Below are 20,922 nucleotides of genomic sequence, written 5' to 3'. Positions count from 1 at the left end.
GCGCGATAATTCAAAATCCCCCTAATCCACATTAACGCAACCAAAACTACTTTCCGCACTCGAATCTGCGAGCAGCTCGAGCTCGGAAGTCGGTGGGTAGTGTTGGGGGAAAAACATGTCGCATGCTTGCCCGAGCAGACCCGCCGAGCAGGGGCTGGTCGAGCAGGTCCCCTCCGAGCGGAGGCCGACCAAGCAGACCCGCCGAGCAGGGGCCGGTCGAGCAGATCCCCTCCGAGCGGGGGCCGACCGAGCAGATCCCCTCCGACTGTAGACGGTCGAGCAGACCCCCTTCGACCTGGAAGCACCCGAACAGCTCTACCAACCCAAAAACGCCCAACTTGCCCGCTGAGGTCACATTCCCCCGCAGCGCGACCGAAAGACTACGTGTTGCTTTCGTCAATAATTAATGTGTATGGGTCTTGCAGGTATCCTGTTCACTCAACCATCAAAGCGCATGGCACTTGCAGGCCCTCAGCCTACTCAACAATTAAAGCGTATGGCTCCCGTTGCCTACGGACATCAAGCCTCTTATGGCAAACCTGCTTGATTATGAATGATGGCACGACTCCACGACGACTCAAGAGCTTTGGCCTAATCTCCAATAGTAACAACATTGATTCACACAATCGAGCATTAATTTCTACTGCATGCCCAATTGTACGACAGACCGTTTGCCCCGTCACATCACAGGTAACCCAGCCCCCTCTATAAAAGGGAAATTTCTCCATTTTAGGAGGGGGCGGGAGATTGAGATTCTGACTATTAATTTCTACCTCCGCTCATACACTTGCCCCCTCTGACTTAAGCATCGGAGGGCCGGCGCCGGAAAAGTCCGGCCACCGGCTTCTTGCAGGTCCCCCGGAGGATGCCGCACATCGCCGGATCGCCGTCGTTCGCCAAGCCCTTCCGGAGCTCCTCCTCCTCAGCCGACGGCCGCCCCCGGGTCCAATTTCCAGCAACAGGCATCAATCGAGAGCTCTTTCAAAGAGAGAGAGAGAGAGAGAGAGAGATCCGTGAGAAGCTTGGATTGTTCGCCGTCGGGCCGGCCGGAGGAGTTCGCCGGAGGTTAGGTAAGGTCCCCCTCCTCCTTCTCTTCGTCTTTAGGCCACTGTTTTTCTTGGGAATCCGGCCGGCAAGCCGCTGGATCGATGTGAACCGAACTCCCCTGTTTTGGTTTGCTTTTCCTCTTCTGTTCCGGCCGGCCGTCGCCGGCCGTGGCACACCGCCGGCACCGCCATGGACCGACGACCATGGGGTGTCGCCGGCTATGGCCACCTGCTGCCAAGCACTCTCCCCCTTCCCATTAGGAAGAAGGAAGGAAGAGAGGGAGAGAGAGAGAGAACCAACGCTCTCTCTTCCCTGTTATTTTATCCCCTCTTTCTAGTCTCTCTCTTATTGCTATGTTCCCTCTCTCTAAACTTAGATATGGAGAGGTCATTATTTTTTAGGACCTTAGGTAGTCCTAAGATGCTAGATTTTAGAGGATCCTTTAGAGGATCAAACAGGGGTCTTGGATTGTCATATATCTTGAGTAATTTTTTTTAATATTGACTTGGTTCTGTAGGGAAACAATTTATTGGACGAGAGGACACTGAGCAGAGTCCTGCGCATTCCGGTTCATAGATCGCCGGGAGGGTGGGTGAATAGTTTGTCTGAGTTTTTCAACAAAGGGTAAGAATCTTTATACGCCAATCCTACATGATATAAATATTTTTGCACTATATATGTTTGATATGCCATGATCCAGACAAAGCAAAATAGTTTTATATTTAATTATATTTTGATCGTGTTGGCTTATGATTGGTAGTATGATGGATGCATGTATGTGTATAACTTATACTTGCATAATTGAATTTATGGATGTGGTGGTATGGACTAACCATGTTATAGTGATTGCCCTGTCACAGGCCGGAAACGTGACCATGGTCAATCTAGGTCGGAAATAAAGTGGAAAAAAGGGATTGATGTGTGTTTGCGAATTAATTAAATGAACAGAAATTTTAGGCTTATCTCATTATTATTGATTGCCCCATCACGGCTGGAAATGTGATACTATCGATTGCCCCATCACAGGCTGGAAATGTGATACTAACGATTGCCCCATCACAGGCTGGAAATGTGATACTATCGATTGCCCCGTCACAGGCTGGAAATGTGATACTATCGATTGCCCCATCATGGGCCAGAAACGTAACTGGGATGTAGCCCAAAGTCGGAAAGATAATTGATCCGGATCAAGTTAATAGAGAATGGAAAGAAAAAGCATTGAAAACATTAATTGAAGATTTTGAGAATCGTATGACGTATCACACTTGAGTGGCTGGATTTTTGTTGACATTTGACTTGCATATTTATACTGATTATTCGAGCTTTTGATAGCCGGTATATGATTTTATGATATGTGCATTGATTTGTCGTGGTTTTCAAAATTCATATTATTATTGTGTTGGTATGGATGTGTAGGAATTCTTACTGGGCTGTAAGGCTCACCCCCTCTTCTTTTTTTTATCAGAGTTGCAGGATGCATAAACATGGATGGGTTGGGTGCGGAGCGCGAGTATCAAAGTCATTAGCTAGTTAATTAGTGTATCTTTCTTTAATGTTGATGAACATTCGAAGATCTTGTAATTGAACCAGATTGATTATTTGGACATGTTGGATTTCTCAATTTGAATTAATTAATTAGTTGTGGATTTATTGGATTTTTTTTGTTTATCTTAGGCCTTGCATGATCTTTAGGGCACTGCCCTAGGGCTCATGCGGCCGGTCACGTACCGGACCCGAATGCTGGGTTCGGGGCGTGATAGAGCCCACCATCCAAACAATTATTTGCTTCAACTGCTTGTATAAATCAATCAGTTGCTAAGTTTGATAGACCATGCTTAGAATAGAAAGTTCCAGATAACAAAATTTCATTACCAGGCACATCATCTAACCCCAAAAGTGTTTCATGCTCTTCATTGACACCTGCACCAGATTCACTTCCATCAGCCTGAATGGAAATTTTTTCCTGTTGATCTTGCCTGTTAACAAAAACTTCTGATATATATTATATAATAATATCACCATGCAAGAGAACAATCAAGAAAGATAGCTTCTTAAAACAAAATAACTTCTGGAACCTAAAGATTACATCAGACCGTCATTGAGGCAGATTCAACCAATAAATGAGGATAATAAAGAATAGGACCAACAGAATCAAAAAGAGAGTTGTTAATATGCATTGCAGGTTAAGGATACAATTACAAATAGCATAAGTTACATGATCACGCTTTTATAATGTAGCTAGTTACAATTTTTAATATGTTGAAGTCATATAATCTAAGACATTGTAAGCATGACGACCAGCTTCTTGATGGATATGTGATTTAGTCCATAAAAGATAGACCCACAACCAAGTTCTGGCCACAGCAGGCTTAGCCGAGCATATCTGGGTTTTGGGATAGCCGGATCGAATGTTCAGCCCAAAGTTTGCACAAAAAGAACAAAAAACAAAAAAGAGTAGACTTTAAGCTGGGCCAACTCACACTCCTAATGATATGAGGGACAGGAAAAAATGATATTCGTGCCATCAATTACTACTGAGAAATTGAAAGCCTTAAACAGCAATTCATGGATGCTGAAGTTATATATTGTGAAAAATTTACTGTTTGATACAAAACTAAAGCAGAAGTTAATAACATAATGCATCAATTGGCAGATACAAGAGGGAAATAAGATAATATTAGTTGATATCTCTGCCCTCAGTGTGAATCTTGCACTGACCAAACTCAACACTGTCTAATGTGTTTTGATTTATGGTTATGAGAATTTAGCAAGTACAATACATCTGTGGCAGAAAGGCCAGCGAAGAGACAACACTGGGTTTCGAGACATAACATAAACATATGACAAAAAGGTTACGGATCTAGATTTTAATTTTTATCATTAATTGTATGAAGCAATGAGGAATAAAAGAATAAATCATTTTTAGTATAAGTAATTTGGATAACTTGAGGGTTGAAGTACCATTACCAATACCTATATTGGTAAAGGTACCCACTTAAAAATGGTATGCCAAGTACCATTTCCAATACCTATCTATATTGGTAAAAATATGTACCTAAACATAGTATGCCGCTTGGCACGGACCCAGCAAAAATGAGATGATGTATCATATATCTGTACATCATCATGGAATGTATGGGTAGTGATCCCTTACAGGTACAATATGGTACAACTGATATTGACCAATAAGCACTAGTAATCAACGTATGTCGTCTCGACATAGGACCCATACCGATGCCATGCTATCACTATATCGGCACGGTACACCTCCCGTATCATAGACCGATATTGAACTAGCACGGTACGTTCTGTACCACCTGATATGGTATGGTACCGTACGGTACGGTTCAGACCGATACGGCGTACCATGCTCCAAAACAACAAACTTCAAGAAAAAGTGACAAACAAGCAGTGGTAGTAGCTGATAATCATCATCTTCTCTTTAACTAAACATCTCAAAAATTTTGAAAATGATGTTAAAAAAAAACATGAAACATTAATGTCGACAAATCTTCCTCCTTTTACAATAACAAATATGCAAGAAAATTTCTTAACATCCAAAAATAAAAAAGAAAACAGAAACCAAATGACACTAGACTAGTTGGGGGTGGCCTGCTTATGCATAGACAGGCCTGGGGGTGAGAGAAATCAATAAAATAGAGAGACGACAGTAGTGAAGAAACTAGAAAGGGAGTTGAGGGAGGGATGAGGAAAGAAACAACTTTCTTTTTTAACAACAAACTCACATACAATACATGATTGAAGGCTATCTTTTAGCTTACCTAAATTTCATATATATATATATATATATATATATATATATATATAGCCGACTTTGTTAACCAACTAATCAAATATATTTTAAGAAAACTTAGGGCTCAAGTAACTTGTAGGCAAAGTAACTTAGGGCTCAATTGGTGCTTGGTTCCGATGTTGACCCATAGACACATGTTAAGCTATGCGCAATACTTTTTTAACCTTTGTTAAACACTACACCGTGAAAGGAGGGTGCATTCATTCATAACTTACTCTTATCAAAGGATTTTATAAAAAACCCACGATGGAAGTTGTAACTGGAAGGCTAGAATGTGATTATGTGAGACTAAGTTTATGGGATACTATGCAAATAACACCTTGGACTCTAAAATATGGAAGTCTTACTTGATGAAATTATTATCCAGCTGGGAGCTTTTTGCAAATACCTTTACTGATAAGACAGGAAACTAAGGTGAAAACATGGATCAAATGTCTTAGGAGAACATGAGAATTTAGATTGTTATAGAATAGCTTTTTCGTCATAACAACAGTCATAATTCATTTGACTTCTTCATCCTGGCCAAATTGCAAAGCAAATAAATGCTGCAGACCTGTCAGCAAAACAGCACGCAATATGTCACACTGAGTGAGCATAAAACAGCTTGAACAAAGGACCTATGTACAAGCTCATCAGCGAAAAAAAAAAGAAGTCCAGATGATATACTATAATCTAAAAACTTGCAGGACAAGTTCCAGCAAGTTCTAATTAACATATCAAGTTGTCGGATATAGAATTCAAGGAATAGATCTTAGTCTAATTTATCTTCGTTGAAATTTCCGTATAAATGCCAATCTGTGTATGATTCCTAACATCTCCAAATTGACACATCAAGCTGGGGGGAATAGAAAGCACAGGGAAAATGTCAGGTCTAGATTGTCTTCGCAGAAACTTCTATGCAGGTGCACACTTGTATATGGCATCATTTTAGCCCCAGCAGCAAAGGTGTATGTGATACCTTAGATAAATGAATAAGATGGTTTGGTGGGGGCAACACAAACAGCAGATAAGGCACCCACATAGAAATATTCGTGGACCAGCTAAAATAGAGCTTTGCCTGCTCGGATAAGACACTGCCTAAACTGCATAAAATTAACATCACTAGGTTAATGGTATTTGTACTGCAGCATAAAGACAGTGAATGCATGTGCAATCCAGTACCTACCAAGGACTTAAAACAAAACAGCATGTATCACTGGGCCACTTCTTGGAGTCAAATTATAATGTCAAAGGACCTACAAAAGACTAGTCCAAGCAATGATCTGTCTACAATTTTTTCACTAACATAAAGGAAAACAGAAAGGTCCAACCACATTTACTTCTGTAATAGTAACTACCAATTCAAGCTGGAATTTATAAAGGGCCAAAAAGTTAATCATTTTTCCTTTTTATTCATAATAAGAACAATAGCAAAAAGAACTAACTTACACAGGAATGGTGAATAGTAACAAGATAAAATTTATGTAAATTGAAGATATTAAGCAAAATAACAAAACTAAACAATATATATCAATGCTCTCACAGTATTTGATGGGACTAAATCAATTTGCAAAAAAAGTGTTCAATTCCCAGTCAGTCAATCATCTCTATACATGCTCCCATCCTTCTACTTTCATTAATTGCTAAGCAACTCAAACAGAAAATCGAAAGCATGTTATAGGCTATAATGATGTTTCAATAGTCCTCCATTTTATAACCCAAAAAAGTAGTAACACGGGTGAATCAAATAGTTACAGTGAGATGCAAACTGCTAACAGCAGGCATTCACCATGTATGAATTCAGTTTTCCCCATGAATACATTTAATCCATCTCGCTGTGCTTATTTTTATCTTAACAACTAGTACACCATCTAAATCTCCATAACCTTTAATATATCCCGGTACAGTCACCTAATTTCCCTAAATTAGAATAATATGATGCATGATCATAGGCCCATCGATGCAATCTCCTAATGCCAATCGGGAAGCCTATATGGCCTTTACGGACCCGTTTGTTTCGCGGAAAAAAAATTTTCTCACTGGAATATTTTTTCTAGAAAGCTAATGCCTAGGTATATGATGCCTGAGAAAGTGGTTTTTGCATATTTGGTTGATTATTGAAAAGTGGAACATTCAAAATACAGTTCCAATACAATCAATTCAATGCACAATTTTCTTTGTTTATCACAAAATAAAGTGAAGCCTATTACATTGTGTATCATATTTACAGTCATATGACACACTGTATCCACACATGAACAAACTCATTTCTGCTTTCTTTGAACCAATATGCATTGAATTGTTCAATAGACAAAGAAATATTCAGATCTATACACGACACTAATCATTCAAGGAATCTATTCACAAGACATTAGAAGGAATAACATTATGTTCAGATCCATATATGGAAATGATAAAATTCACATTCACAAGACATTTAGATTATGTTCAGAACTTTCAGAACCTCTCAATCACAATCAGAACCATGTTCAGAACTCATTTGCATTCAAAAGATATTTAGAATCCCTAGCAATCTCTTAGACCATGTTCAGAACCCCTAGCAAACTCTCAACAGTAACAATCACTGTCTTCTTTCAGAACCATGTGCAGTGAAGTCTTGAGTTGGTACAGTGTTGTCTTGACTTGATAGGATGTCTGGGTGACCCCCTGGTGCTGACTTGGTGCAATACTATTTCTCATGTGACCGCCTCTTCCAACACTAAGCTTGGATCTCCTTTCTATCTCAAGTTCCTACAAAACAAAGTGAAAGCTTGTTTGTGATAGTTTAATAATTAACAAGCTGATACATAATGTTTAGGTCCCACCTGATACACAATGCCAAACCAACTACTATTTTCAACATACATGGGACCAGAATTGTTAGTACTTCCACCTATAACCTGCCACATGACACACTTGCATAAATAACAAATAAATAACAGGATACATAACAAATAAGCATCTTATAAATCACAAATAAAGAACATAACCTCTGACATACATCTACATCCCTGTCTTCTCTCTTCTTGCTCTTCCAATTTTTTAGGTCAAGTCTTCTTCGCTTCTTTTAGGTCTTATAGTTTTGCCTAGACTGCATACGGTTTGAGCACCTCATAGAATGATACCTCAGTCTAACCCCAGCCTATTTTTTAGGCTCTCTCGGACCTCTCTTTCTACCCTTTTTAGGCCTTCCAGGTTGCTTCTTTACTGCAGGACGATCAAGAGGTTCAAAATTTGTTTTCACCTATTATTCCTCACTACGAACAGGATATATCATAGGCTCATAAGCCTTTATATAGTCCTCCTTCCTATAATAATAGCTGATGTACATCTTAATTCTCAGGCTGCTGCTTTGATGCATATATTGCAGCAATTGCATGCTTACAACGGATTCCAGTGAGTTCCCACATGTAGCAACCACAAGACCAATAGTTTAAGTCGACGCAAAAAAAAAACCTATTGCCACAACTCACTTGGGACACCAAATTTTCAGTATATGTAGGCAAACATATAATTTAGGCTGTTTTCTCCTCTTCAAGCCTCTTCTGTGCACTTGGAGTGATTTTCCATTAAATGTTCTTACTCCCATCTCTTTTCATTTGAAACCTCTGCATGAGGACGTTTTTAATCTACTTTACCATTGTGAGGATTGGCTTTTCCCTTGCCTCCAATATACAAGAATTAAAATACTCTCATAGGTTGTTCACTAATAGATCTACTTTGCTCCTTAGGCTGAATGTGTATCTTGCTCAAGTCTCCTTGTGTCAGCCACATAATCATAAGCTGACTCAGATTTCATTTGCAGCTTCTCTATAACCTTGTTAAAATCAAATTCTATGTATGCGTATGCTGCCTCCTACAGGTCATCTTCTCTGTATTGAACCGGAGGCTCTTCATTGGCAGATCCCTCCTACAGGTCATCTTCTCTGTATAAGATATTTATTTTTGACTACTTCAGCTTGATGCCCGCCACATTGTCATGGATTTTTTTTAACATCCTATATAGACAACCTGTACGATTGATTAAACTAGTCACTTCCTTGCTTAATCTATTTTACTTCGGCTGAATGAGTGGATGACAATAAGAGGGAGAAAAAAAGTTGATTGGTCCTGTTGAACATTATCTGATGTCCTGTCTTTCTAAAATAGAGATTATTCTGTCATCGAAATAAACTACAAACAAGTAGGACAACAGGACCAAAAAAATGCACAAATCGTCAAAAGGGATCTACCCATTGTCAAACCTACCGGAAGCTCTCCACTAACTTCTCAATAATTGAGGCGAAGCACACCAGCCATCAACTTCCCAATAATTGAGGCCAAGCACACCAACCATCTCTCTCTCTCTCTCTCTCTCTCTCTCTCTCTCTCTCTCTCTCTCTCTCTCTCTTCTGTAGGAGGTGCTCTTGTCCACCGATCGATATGGAGGCACTGCGATCAGTTGGAGGATCCATCGCTTCCGCTGTACTGGACAACTTGGCCGGCCTGGTGATCTCCGATGCCATCCAGCAGTTCGGGCGGCACTCGGGGCTTCAGGATGACCTCGTGAGGCTGCAAGCTACCCTTTCACGGACACGCTGGATCCTTGGCATCGCGGAGAAGAAGTGCATCAAAGATAACAACCTTTCCCAAATCCTCCAAATACTCAAAGACGCTGCCTACGATGCCGAAGACTTACTGGACGAATTCGAATACCAAGTCCTGCAGCAAAAGGTTGAAAGCCAAGAAAATCAGAGAGGTACCTTCTTATTTCCTTCTCCTACACTTGCCAGAAATGTGTTCAATCGTGACGGTGATGCTGTGGCTAAAGTGAGGGAGGTTATGGGGAGGTTAGATAGCATTGCTGATGATATGGAAAAAGTCATCAGACTCCTGGATTTAGATGATGAAGGAAAAAAATATCATAGATCGGCGAGACGAGAGACAAGCTCATTCTTAACTGAACCCAAAGTGTTTGGGCGAGAAAAAGAAAAAGAAAAGGTGATAAAACTGCTGTTAAATTCGCCAGATGCAACTGAATCCGGTGATGATCCTATCCGTGTTTGTTCAAAGAGACAAAAGAAAGATAGTATTTCTATTGTGCCAGTGGCCGGTATCGGAGGGATCGGAAAAACTACTCTTGCCCAACACATTTACAATGATCCGAAGCTAAATGATTATTTTGATTTAAAGATTTGGGTTTGCGTGTTTGATAATTTTGATGTGAAAAGGCTAACTAAAGAGATAATAGAGTCTGTTACCCGGGGGAGACTCTCTGATCACCAAAATTTGAATTGTCTCCAAGAGATCCTTAAGGAGAAGATAATGTCAAAGAGATTCCTGCTCGTCCTTGATGACATCTGGAATGATGACCGCAACGAATGGGATCGTCTGTGTGCTCCATTAAGGTCCGGGCTGCAGGGAAGCAAGATCTTGGTAACAACTAGATCTCAAAAGGTAGCAAAGATGATGGGCACAATGGAGGCAGTCTTCTTAGAGGGTTTACCAAATGATGCCTATTGGGAATTTTTCAGTAGACTTGCATTTGGTTCTCAGAACCCCAAAGAACATCTTGAGTTGGAAGCTATTGGTAGGAAGATTGCTGACAGGCTGAAGGGATCTCCACTTGCAGCAAAGACGCTAGGAGGCCTATTGAATTTAGACTTGGATGAGAGGCACTGGAGAACCATCATGAACAGTGAAATATGGGAACTAAAACAATGTGAAGATGGCATTATGCCGGTCCTACAGTTGAGCTATCAGTACTTGCCTGGATATCTGAAGCAGTGTGTTGCATATTGTTCTATATTTCCTAAAGGTTATTTCTACAGAAAAGACGAGCTAGTCCAAGTCTGGATGGCACAAGGCTTTATTGTACCTCAAGGAAATGTGCGGATTGAAGAGGTAGGGAGTGAGTATTTCGATGATTTACTTGGCAGATCTTTCTTTCAGCATAAATGGAATGATGCATATGGGATACATGATTTGATACATGATCTGGTACAGTCTGTCTCAGTCGGCGAATATCTAAGAATAGAAGATGGCAAGTGGCAGAAAATCCCCAGCAGGCTTCGACACCTATCAATAAATACTCTGAATCTGGAGTTGAGTAACTTTGCCAATTGTAAGAATCTACGCACCCTTGTCTTCAAGAATTTGTATGATACAAACTTTTGGTCTGTGCTTGATTGCTTGTTCACAGCGTCAACAAAGATCCGTGTGTTGAAATTCAGGAATTGTCGGATCAAAGAGTTGCCTGAAAGTATTGGCAATTTAAAACATCTTCGATACCTTGATATCTCTTTCACCATAATTCGAAGGTTGCCTGAATCACTGTGTAACCTTTACAATCTTCAGGTGTTAAATATATCTGGCTGCCCAATTGAAAATTTTCCTACACGCATGGCCAACCTAGTTAAATTGAGGCAGCTTAAAATAGATGAGGAGACAAAATGCGAGTTGGCTGATATCAGGAAGTTAACGTCTCTCCAAGAGTTGTCAGTATTCGAAGTTGTAAAGCAGAGAGGGCACAAGATTGAAGAATTAAAGGACATGATACAGCTTCGTGGAAGAATTTGCATTAAAAATCTTGAGAGCATCGAAAGTGAGGAAGAGGCCAGTCAAGCTAAGCTGAATAATAAACAGTACCTTGATGAATTGGCCTTGATATGGAATATTGATAGAGGCACCAGCTTAGGGAACGCTGATGAGGTACTTGAAGGCCTCAAACCGCATTCCAATCTCCGAAGGTTGGAAATCAGAAACTATGGTGGTGTCCGATTTCCAAGTTGGCTGGAGCCACAATCGCTCAAATATTTGAAAGCTATTTGCCTAGAAAATATCCAAAGCTGCGGGCAACTTCCATCTCTTGGACAGCTGCCATCCCTCGAGATTCTGCGCATCAAAAATATGCATGCGGTGAAGCAAGTTGGTCATGAATTCTATGGCTCTCCAGAGGTCCAAGGATTCCTGTTGCTGAAAGAGCTGGAGATTTTAGACATGCTGGCATGGGAAGAATGGTTCAGCGCAGAAGGTATCCAAGTATTTCCTCGACTGCTTAAGCTCCATATCCGGAACTGTCCCAAGCTAAGGGGTTTACCATGCCACCCTCCCTCGCTCAAAGAATTGTCCCTAGAGAATGTGGGAATAAATATGCTCCCAGAATCATGGGACGCAGACCACGGTTTTAGTGATGGGAGCAGTATGACACAGTGCAGCAGCAGCAGCAGCAAGACCTCTTCAATTTCTCTCATGCTTATATACCAGTGTCCAAACCTGGTAAATCTGGAACAATGGCTGTTGTCACACCACCTGCCGGCTATTAGGGTCTTGAGTATTTTTGACTGTCAGAAGGTTGTGCGGTTGCCAATGGAAAGGTTTAAAGATTTTCTCTCCCTCGAGAATTTGAGAATCGAGGACTGTCCCTTGCTCCCGTCCCCAGTGCAACTGATCCTTCCCTCTTCTCTCAAACAACTTACATTGGATTCATGTGGTCATCTGGATGGGCCACTACCTGGCTGCCTGCACAACCTCACCTTTCTCACCTGGTTGGAGTTGGTCCGCTGCCCACACATAACTTCTCTTCCAGGAGAAGTGCTCGGTCACATGATTGCTCTCACAGTTTTGAATATTCGGGACTGCGGAGAACTGAGGTCCCTAGGGGACTTACGAGCTCTCAGATCTCTTAAATTTTTGGATATAGTAAGATGTCCTCGGCTCACGGTATTGGCAAATGAGGAAGAGCAGGGCGAGGGTCCGGCACGTCTTCGCTTCTTGCACATCGACAACACTGTCCTGGTCAAAGTGCTATTCTCCACAATCACCCAGCCCTCACTTGAAATGCTCGAAATCATTGACTCAACTGAACGCATATTGTTCGCTGGAGAGGAGCAAAAATTATGGTTGCAAGGACTCAAATCTCTTAGATACCTACGCCTTGTAAATTGCAACAATCTTGAGTCCCTGCCAACAGAGTTGCATAGCCTTTCCACCCTCCGACAATTGCAGATAAAAAATTGCCCTGAGATCCGCTCGCTGCCAGAAAAGGGCCTGCCTTCATCCCTACAAGTTTTAAATTTCCATCGTTGTCATCCGGTGTTGACAGAGCAATTGCGAAGGCACAGGGAAATGATGAAAAAGTCGCATAATGTGATTTCGTAGCCTACTGAGACAGGTACAGCCCATCACACCATCCTCTTTACCGACTTTCTGTTTCCTATTTTGTAGGAAAAACTGCATTATTTAGAGCAAAGAAGAATGTTTCTATTTACTGGATTTTTTTTTGAAAAAGTATTTACTGAAAAATGTTTCAGGGTCTCCGTCCATTGCTGCCGCACCAGCTCTCCATGTTACTCTTTTTGTGCAAACAGATGGCCGTTACTCTTTTGTACTTAGCCAGCAATAGCAAATGGATTGCTCCTTAAAAAGCAAAAAATGGATTGTTTGTATTTATGATAAATTGCAGTGCTTGTAAATATATGTAGACTGATGATTTACAGCGGAAAGTGCGAGAGAATAAGTACGCATTTTTCAAAAAGTATTTACTGGAAAATGTTTCCAGGTCTCCGTCCACTGCTGCCGCACCAACTCTCCACGTTACACCGATTCTGTCGCGACATGTGCCTGGAATATATTTTTGTGCAAACAAATAGCCGTTACTCTTTTGTACTTGGCCAGCGATAGCAAATGGATTGCTTCTTAAAAAGCAAAAAATGAATTGTTTGTATTTATGATAAACTACAGTGCTTGTAAATATATGTAGACTGATGATTTACAGCAGAAAGTGCGTGAGAATAAGTACGCATTTTTATTGATGAAAGTGAGCCCTTTTTGAAACTGAGACTTATCTTGTACTGTATCTATTATATGGTTTATATTAATAAACATAATGGCCACGGTAGGCTTAGCCCTGCTTTCTCCCAAAAACAACAACAATAACGGTTCGAGTAGCCCCCCTGGTTTAGCCTCTTGGTGGACATACCTGCAAACTGTTTAAATATTAATTTCATCAAGATTGGTCAGAGGTCAGGCTATGAAGGAGGACTGCCTCTATTTCATAAGCCAATCTTGCACACTGGCCTCATTTGCACACTATTATATGCAAACAAAAGGTGCAAGGAGGAGGAGGAGAAGAAGAAAAACAAAAGAAGCACCACTAGGACTTCTAGTGCCCAACATATGCTGTTTGGTCAAAGACAACATTTGCATCAACAACATAACCAGGCTCCAAATTTGTGATCAACCTCATAGGCAACGATGCCGCAAAAGGGGCAAACAAGTATCAGATAAAGTAGCTGGGAACAATTTTGGCAGTGGCCACATCAAGAACTGTGCAAACGAAATCATGCTCACATTCTTTCAGCAAATCTAGGCATCACAGGAGGCTGCTCACATTATTGCATCGCTCGGGAGCAAGAATTATACAGACCACAAATTGAAGACGGTCATAGGCCAGATTGAACAACTAAATTGGGAGATTTGTTCAGCATATTGCATGCAAATATTGGTGGAAAGTTGCACGGTGCTCTTTCAGAAACTACATTAAAAGAAAAGAGCAAAATATAAATATTGGTGGAAGGTTGTATGGTGCTCTTTCAGAAAGTAAATAAAAAAAGACAAAATATTGGGAGATACAGGTTTTGTTCGAACATATAAGCCTCAACTATGTATTATGCAAGAGCTTGGATGAGGTTGCACTACCTATAATTCTCCTATAAATACCTCATTCTAGTAAAAATTATCATAAATTATGAAAAAATTTGCATGATTACATTCATGCAAGGCCGACACTTTTTAAAGTATTATTTTTGTTTGCATCCATTGTACGTAATTTTGGAAACCTTTACCCCTCCAATAATTGGCCTGATTGGATCAAGACGAACTCATTTAATTTGTGGAAAGAAGTTCTCCTCACTGAAATATTTTTTCAATAAAACTAATGCTTAGTTATATGATACTTGAAAAAGTAGCTTTTGCATGTTTAGTTGACCAACAATAAAATGACATATTCTAGAGTGACTTATGTTTGGTTAAACATGTACTTTCTTGAGAAAGCTGTGCAAAGTACTTGTAGTTGTGTAAAATACTTGTTATACCTTTAATAATAATAATAATAAAAAACATACCCTATTCTTTCTAAAAAGCTTAAGGGTAGTTTTGCAAAAAAAAAAAAAATCCTAATTCTCAGCTGGTGGGAATTGGACTTTCCCGTAGCCCTCATAGTTTTTTCTTTCTAATAAAATGTGGAAATCTTATTCCCATGGGAGAAGCTATTTTCTCATCTCTTTTGTTTAAAAACTCCAACCAAACATAAAGTATTTCTCCATTTTTCTATTGACCATAGTTTTTCCCTCCTATCCTAGGAACTAAATGAGTCCAACATGGCCTCTCCTGTGGACTCCATAATTAAAGTGGTCGTGCATTTGATGTTCCTCTGATTTCCTCTTGGCAGGTCTATACATACCCCTCTTCCCCACCACAAAGCCTTCGTTTCCCACCCAATGATGGCCTCACCCAAATTAGCTCAATAATTAAGAATTCTTAACGTTGGTGGATGGTCAAAAATCCTGAAAGATGAATTGCTTTTCACCTCAAATGAAAACAAAGTGGATTCGTTATAACTTGTCCATGCTCCTTCACCTCGTCCATCATGACATATTTCGCAGCCCAACCTTCGGTGATAACCTTCTTCCCTCGAGGAGACGAGATATCGCTCGTTGTTCGCTCAGTTTCAACCCATGCACTGCATCACTATCACATTTCCTGCTTGGTTTCGACTCCTTTCTCCTACTCTCCACCCTGGCCTTACCCACCTCCACATAAAGAAGGGAGATATCGTTCATATCTTCTCCACCAACCCCAACTCTAGAGCCAATGTGAACGAAGAGGCCACGGACATCAGACACGACATAAAGGGCTTCGACACCTTGCTCAACTCATGGAGCTAAAATCAAGCGATTTATGAACCCCACGCAAGAGATATCATGCATCGATCCAGTTGAATGATAAAACACGATGTAAAAGCATCCAGAAACATGTACAAAAAACATGGAGAAAAATGGCACTCCAAAAATGGCATCTTGTACGAATTTTTCCATAATTTATTGCAAAAGTAATGTTAATCTCATTCTTCAATTTATGCATCAAGAGACAAAATAATAGACTATAGGTATCAACCGATACTTTGCAAATACAAAACAAGAAGGGGAGAAAATTCCACTCACTCATCTTCTATGTTGAAGAAATCAAGGAGATCTATAAATTACACCTTGGTCTATTATAAACACTAGAAGTTACAGAAAAAAGAAAAAAGTAAACATTTTATCTATCCACACTAGTAAATCATATAGATAATGAAATAAAATGCAAAAAAGAACTCACCTAGAAACAAACATCTGGCCTTGTCCAGAAGTTTTGTTTGCAGCTGAAAATGTTCATCTTAGACACTATCTCAAATGAGATTGAAACAGACAACTTTAACAAAAAAAAAAAAAAAAATAGATTTATTAAAAGGGCATTGCTGCTATTACATATAAACAAGGATGGACAACTGAAATATATTGATTAATGAATAACCATACAGGAATTACAGAAATTTTTAACATATATACCTGCCTAGTCCTAAGCCATAAATTAAAGTGTTGTCACCTACCTACTTGTTAGAGGGAACTGATATGCGAGTTACATGAGTATGGTACTGACATATGATTCCAGACCATTCAACAGCCATTTTACATCATCCTCAAATTAAAAAAGAAAAAGTTGATTTATGTCAACCAGAAGACTGCAAATCAAATGGATCTATAAACCAAGTAGACCTCCATCTTCTCTTGCCCTCAGGAGTACACCTGATAACACTGCCCTTCCCAAGCTTAGGAGAGAACCTGCCATAAAGGTGAGGTGGCTTCTGAGGTGGAAGAACTTGCTTTTATGCACCCTTTCCTCAAAGGGAAATCAACTCTTTTCCTTGTTGAACAGTTCCCCATTTCTTCTCTTCTGGCACGGCGAAGGAGCTTCACATAGAAGGGATTTGCAGCAGTGTGACACACAAACTCATCACTTGCTGGAGCTCTTTGTAGATCAACATTCCCATTGTTCACCTGAAATCAAGAGTTTGTGTTAAATACATAGAGTTTCTCAATTTTTGATCACAAGAACAAGTATGTCATATGAATTCACCTAATACGTTCACACTATAAACACCGAAGCCACCGCCACAAGTAGAAGTTTCCTTAACAATCCTTCATTTGATGCACAGATCATCATCTGCCTAACCAATTCCCGGCCAGAGGAAATTCAAGAGCTCCTTAATAGTTGATAAACCCTGCTGAAAGGCAACATAATACAAGGCAATCCATGTCATCCTCAAACCTGAGAACTGGCATCTAGAAGCCAGAGTTTAACTCATCTTCAATAAGCAATGGACTGATGTAGCTCCATCCATGGCCATTCCCACAAAGCACCATAACTTTATATCAGGAAAATTGGGTGAGAGACCCTTTTACCGTTGCAGTCATGCAGTGACATCATGGTTTGACTTTAACCTATTATCAAAGCTTAACGCCGAGTTCATTCATGCATAAGTTACCCTATAAAAATTAGATATGCAACAGTCTCTCGAAGAAAAGAAAAGACGCATAAAAGGTTCAAAGGATATGGATAAATGAAATGCATGCCAGATGGAGCAACATGCAAAAAATGCACAATAGAGGAGAGAGAAAGGAGAGGGAAGAAAACCATGGACGATGACCTGACTTATGAGGCTATGCACTCCTTTATTTCCTTGAATGGTGTCCTTCAGTTACCCATTATACCATGATTGGCCTGATTTGATAAGGTCCCAAGTAGTGGTTAAAGTGTAATCTACATAAATTATGGTAAAACCAACTAATAACAAATAAAGATTAATAGTCCCTCCAAGCTTTGAATAGCTTTCAACTGGTTCCCTTCATTCTGATTTCTTATGTGGGCACATCGATCAACTATGTTTTAGCAAATATAAGCCTGGAAGATTCGTTAACCATACAAATTGTGGGTTATCATCACAATATACCTTCCAAAGACCACTAATTGTTTTTGAGGAGACCAAGGACCATTAATTCAAAGCTTCATTTCTTTCATATGAGCCATCAACAATGTAACTTCAGAAGTTGCATGAACAATTGCTCCGTACTCAAACTTTCAGGTCATTAGGTCCTCCCTTTGAAGGCACAATAACCTCTAGTTGATATTCTATCTATTCAAGTTTTCTCTCGCGGTTTCCCGCACAGAGATCCTACATAAATCATCCATAAAAAAAGGCATTGTTCACATCTAAAATGGAGCCCATAGAAGGATGATAACTCTAACAAAGTAGAGCTTTTTCAGCAAAGAAAAGTAGTAAAAATACTTCATGCCATGTATTTACATAGAATCTTCTGCTTCTAGGCAAGTTTTCAGACTTCCCACAAAATTCTAAGATAAATCTAGCAATGCATATCCAAACCAACAGCTTGCTTTTCTTGTTTCATTGAAATGGAGGGTTTAATAACTCTTCTTGCATCATTGTCTTCTACCCTTCCAACGAAAAGGCATCAAGAAAAGATTTTGGGGTAAAAGAGTACAATGCAAGAACAAATTGACACCAGTTAGTTGATTTATGGAATGAAACAAATGAGGCATGCAAGTTTATTTGCCTTTATGCTGAGCATTAGGAACATAAAAATCTTTGGACCGATTGAACCAGATGTCAATTATGGAGTTAATTAGCAAGAAAATTTTCAATACCACAGAGTTTCCTTCCAAAACAATAAGGGAACATTTGTTTAATGATTTTTGGATATTAGAGAAACAGATGATCTACCAGCCATATGTCAACCCTTGAATCCACTATTCATATTGCATATGGGAATAAGGTCAGCCTGGTTGGAATAATCAATATATTCCAAGAAGATTAAGTAGGGGGAAGTCTTATTAAACTAGCTCAGATTGGACCAGTAGAGAACAAATCAAAGTTTGTTGAACCATGCCAAACCGCTTAGTTCGTGGCATATCAAACCGGACCGGTCAATTGCCGGCATGGTCATTACCTTGGTTCAAATCAGAGGGAGTGGAAGGGGAGAGAGAGAGAGAGAGAGAGAGAGAGAGAGAGGAGGACAAGAGATAGAAAGAAGGGGGGAGGGGTAGAGAGAGGTTGAGAGAGAGAAGGAAGCCCGCGAGAGGAAAAGACCAACGAGGGCTCCCCTGTTTCAAAACGAAATAAAGGAGCCCTTTGTTGATTTGCCAGTTTCGAAATGAAGTCGGCAACTGGTTGGAGCCGACAAACCAATTGCCGATTTTATTTCAAACCAGCAAATTAAAATGGGCCCCGTTGTTTTGTTTCAAAATAGGGGAGACCTCATCAGCCTCTCTCTGCACCTCCCTCTCTCTCTCTCTCTCCCTCCCTTCCTCCCTCTCCCTCCCTCTCTCTCTTCTCTATTTTCCTCTCTCTCCTTCTCCCTCCCCCCTTCCCTCTCTAGCTCTCCTTTGTTGGTACATCCTATAACAACACGATATGAACGCATACTGTACCGTGCCAATCGCTAACCAATACAGGTCCGGGTACCGTGCCAAATCATCTTATTCATCAACAAATGCAATCAATAAACGCATTTTGCAAATGCTTATTAGCAAGGTTTGCCATATTGATTGTACCAACGTGCCGATGGGCGTCGGTACCAGTATGATTCCGGTACAGTACCGAACCGATACTATACCGGCAAAGACCAAAAGAAAAAAAAATCCCGCGCAGATGCATGCGCATCCGTGTTAAATGCCACTCGGTGGCGTTGAATATCCCGCACAGGGCAGCTTGCCCATGCGGGGTGCCTGCGCTTGGGCCGGTGCGAACCGGCACCGGTACGGAAGAGGTTGGAACCGAAATCAAATGTCGTACCAGACCGGGGCCTGTCGGCACCGGTTCGGTACAGGCGGAACCGACCGGAACTTCAGCATACCATGGTTATTAGAATGTAAAGCTACAATAGCACTTGCTATCACATATATATTGTGATGCACCTTTAGAATCAATTATGGTCAAGAAATGAAGATTGGATGACATATTAGAAATTATAATGCAACTCATGTCCACGGTACAGCATGCACAAGCAGATAGAAAGATAGATAACTAGATAGATATTTTTGTCTTTTACTAAATGTGAGTGGCACAAATCTTCAAGGATTGCATGAGAATCTAGATCATCCTGTGATAGACCTTCAACACGATCAAATGTCACAGCATCATCATTTTGCTGCATATGATTATCACATACATCATATAAAGCATAAGCTTAATAATTGATAAAGCATCAAGCAGAAAGCGGAGCTGCTATATGCAAACCTTCCCATGGCAAAATTGTACTTCAGTGTCCATATTGCACATAGTATTTAGCAGATCATGTTCTGCTTGATCAGAATCGATAGGGTGATTTTCTCCTCCATTATCATCATTTTCATACTCAAAACCACCAAAGCTGTCATATGTTTCTTGTTCTCCAAAAGTAAGTGATCTTCTTAGCTGCAATATGAAACTCGATCATAACTTAATGAAGAGTGAAGATAGGAAAGGATCAGTTAAAATGAAAAATTTAAGAAACTTCCTGCAAAAACCTTTTCAAATAGGGGTGGTGACTGAGGCGCATGTAGCCTTTCCTGCAGACGAGATTTTACTTCAAATGCATCTGCAAACTCTCGGCTGATAACACCATCCAAGTTTACAATCGGAAACTGAGAAGTTAAAGTATTTCTCTTGACATTACGAATCACCTGCCTTCTAAAACCCTTAACTATTCAAGTCAGGAGAAAAGGAATATCATTATATAACAGAAAAATAAAAAGGAAAGATATCTTGGCGGGGAAAAAAAAGAAATGAACATACCTTTTCTGAATGGTTTTATTTTCTAGTTCCCAGGCTCATGAGGATTTAGAGGCTTCCATGGATCATTATTATCATCATCAGAATCATCCATTTCATTTGAACATCCCAAACTTGGCTCCTCTACAGGGCACACATCGCCATCAGGATGATCAGGGTCAACATGCAGTCCAGACCAATGATTATCATTGTTAACTTCAAATGCATAGTTGTT

At 40.2% G+C, this 20,922-nt stretch overlaps 1 protein-coding gene, 2 long non-coding RNA genes and 1 pseudogene across 3 annotated transcripts; 2 read left to right on the top strand and 2 right to left on the bottom strand.

Moving 5' to 3' along the window:
• Positions 1-1,570: 1,570 nt before the first annotated feature.
• Positions 1,571-2,699, top strand: LOC120112433. The gene is made up of 2 exons (XR_005514063.1): positions 1,571-1,671; positions 2,513-2,699. It is a non-coding gene; the product is annotated as an uncharacterized LOC120112433 (long non-coding RNA).
• Positions 2,700-7,204: 4,505 nt separating this feature from the next.
• On the bottom strand, positions 7,205-8,716 carry LOC113461465. Its single transcript, XR_005514058.1, has 2 exons — positions 8,321-8,716; positions 7,205-8,005 (listed from the first exon to the last, which is right to left on the bottom strand). It is a non-coding gene; the product is annotated as an uncharacterized LOC113461465 (long non-coding RNA).
• A 370-nt stretch (positions 8,717-9,086) lies between these two features.
• Positions 9,087-13,632, top strand: LOC103699892 (putative disease resistance protein RGA1). The gene is made up of 2 exons (XM_039131860.1): positions 9,087-12,992; positions 13,132-13,632. Exon 1 carries the CDS (start codon positions 9,263-9,265, stop codon positions 12,977-12,979), a length of 3,717 nt encoding a protein of 1,238 aa, XP_038987788.1. The 5' UTR covers positions 9,087-9,262; the 3' UTR covers positions 12,980-12,992; positions 13,132-13,632.
• A 2,716-nt stretch (positions 13,633-16,348) lies between these two features.
• Positions 16,349-20,922, bottom strand: part of LOC113461416 — a 48,832-nt pseudogene continuing 44,258 nt past the window's right edge.

The sequence above is a fragment of the Phoenix dactylifera genome, chromosome 11, assembly GCF_009389715.1.
Source record: "Phoenix dactylifera cultivar Barhee BC4 chromosome 11, palm_55x_up_171113_PBpolish2nd_filt_p, whole genome shotgun sequence".
Taxonomy (NCBI): Eukaryota; Viridiplantae; Streptophyta; class Magnoliopsida; order Arecales; family Arecaceae; genus Phoenix; species Phoenix dactylifera.
This window is presented reverse-complemented; position numbering and strand designations above follow the sequence as displayed.

Bases quoted from the DNA above. Each gene is read 5' to 3' on its own strand.
- LOC103699892 (XM_039131860.1), top strand. From the start codon at position 9,263: ATGGAGGCACTGCGATCAGTTGGAGGATCCATCGCTTCCGCTGTACTG.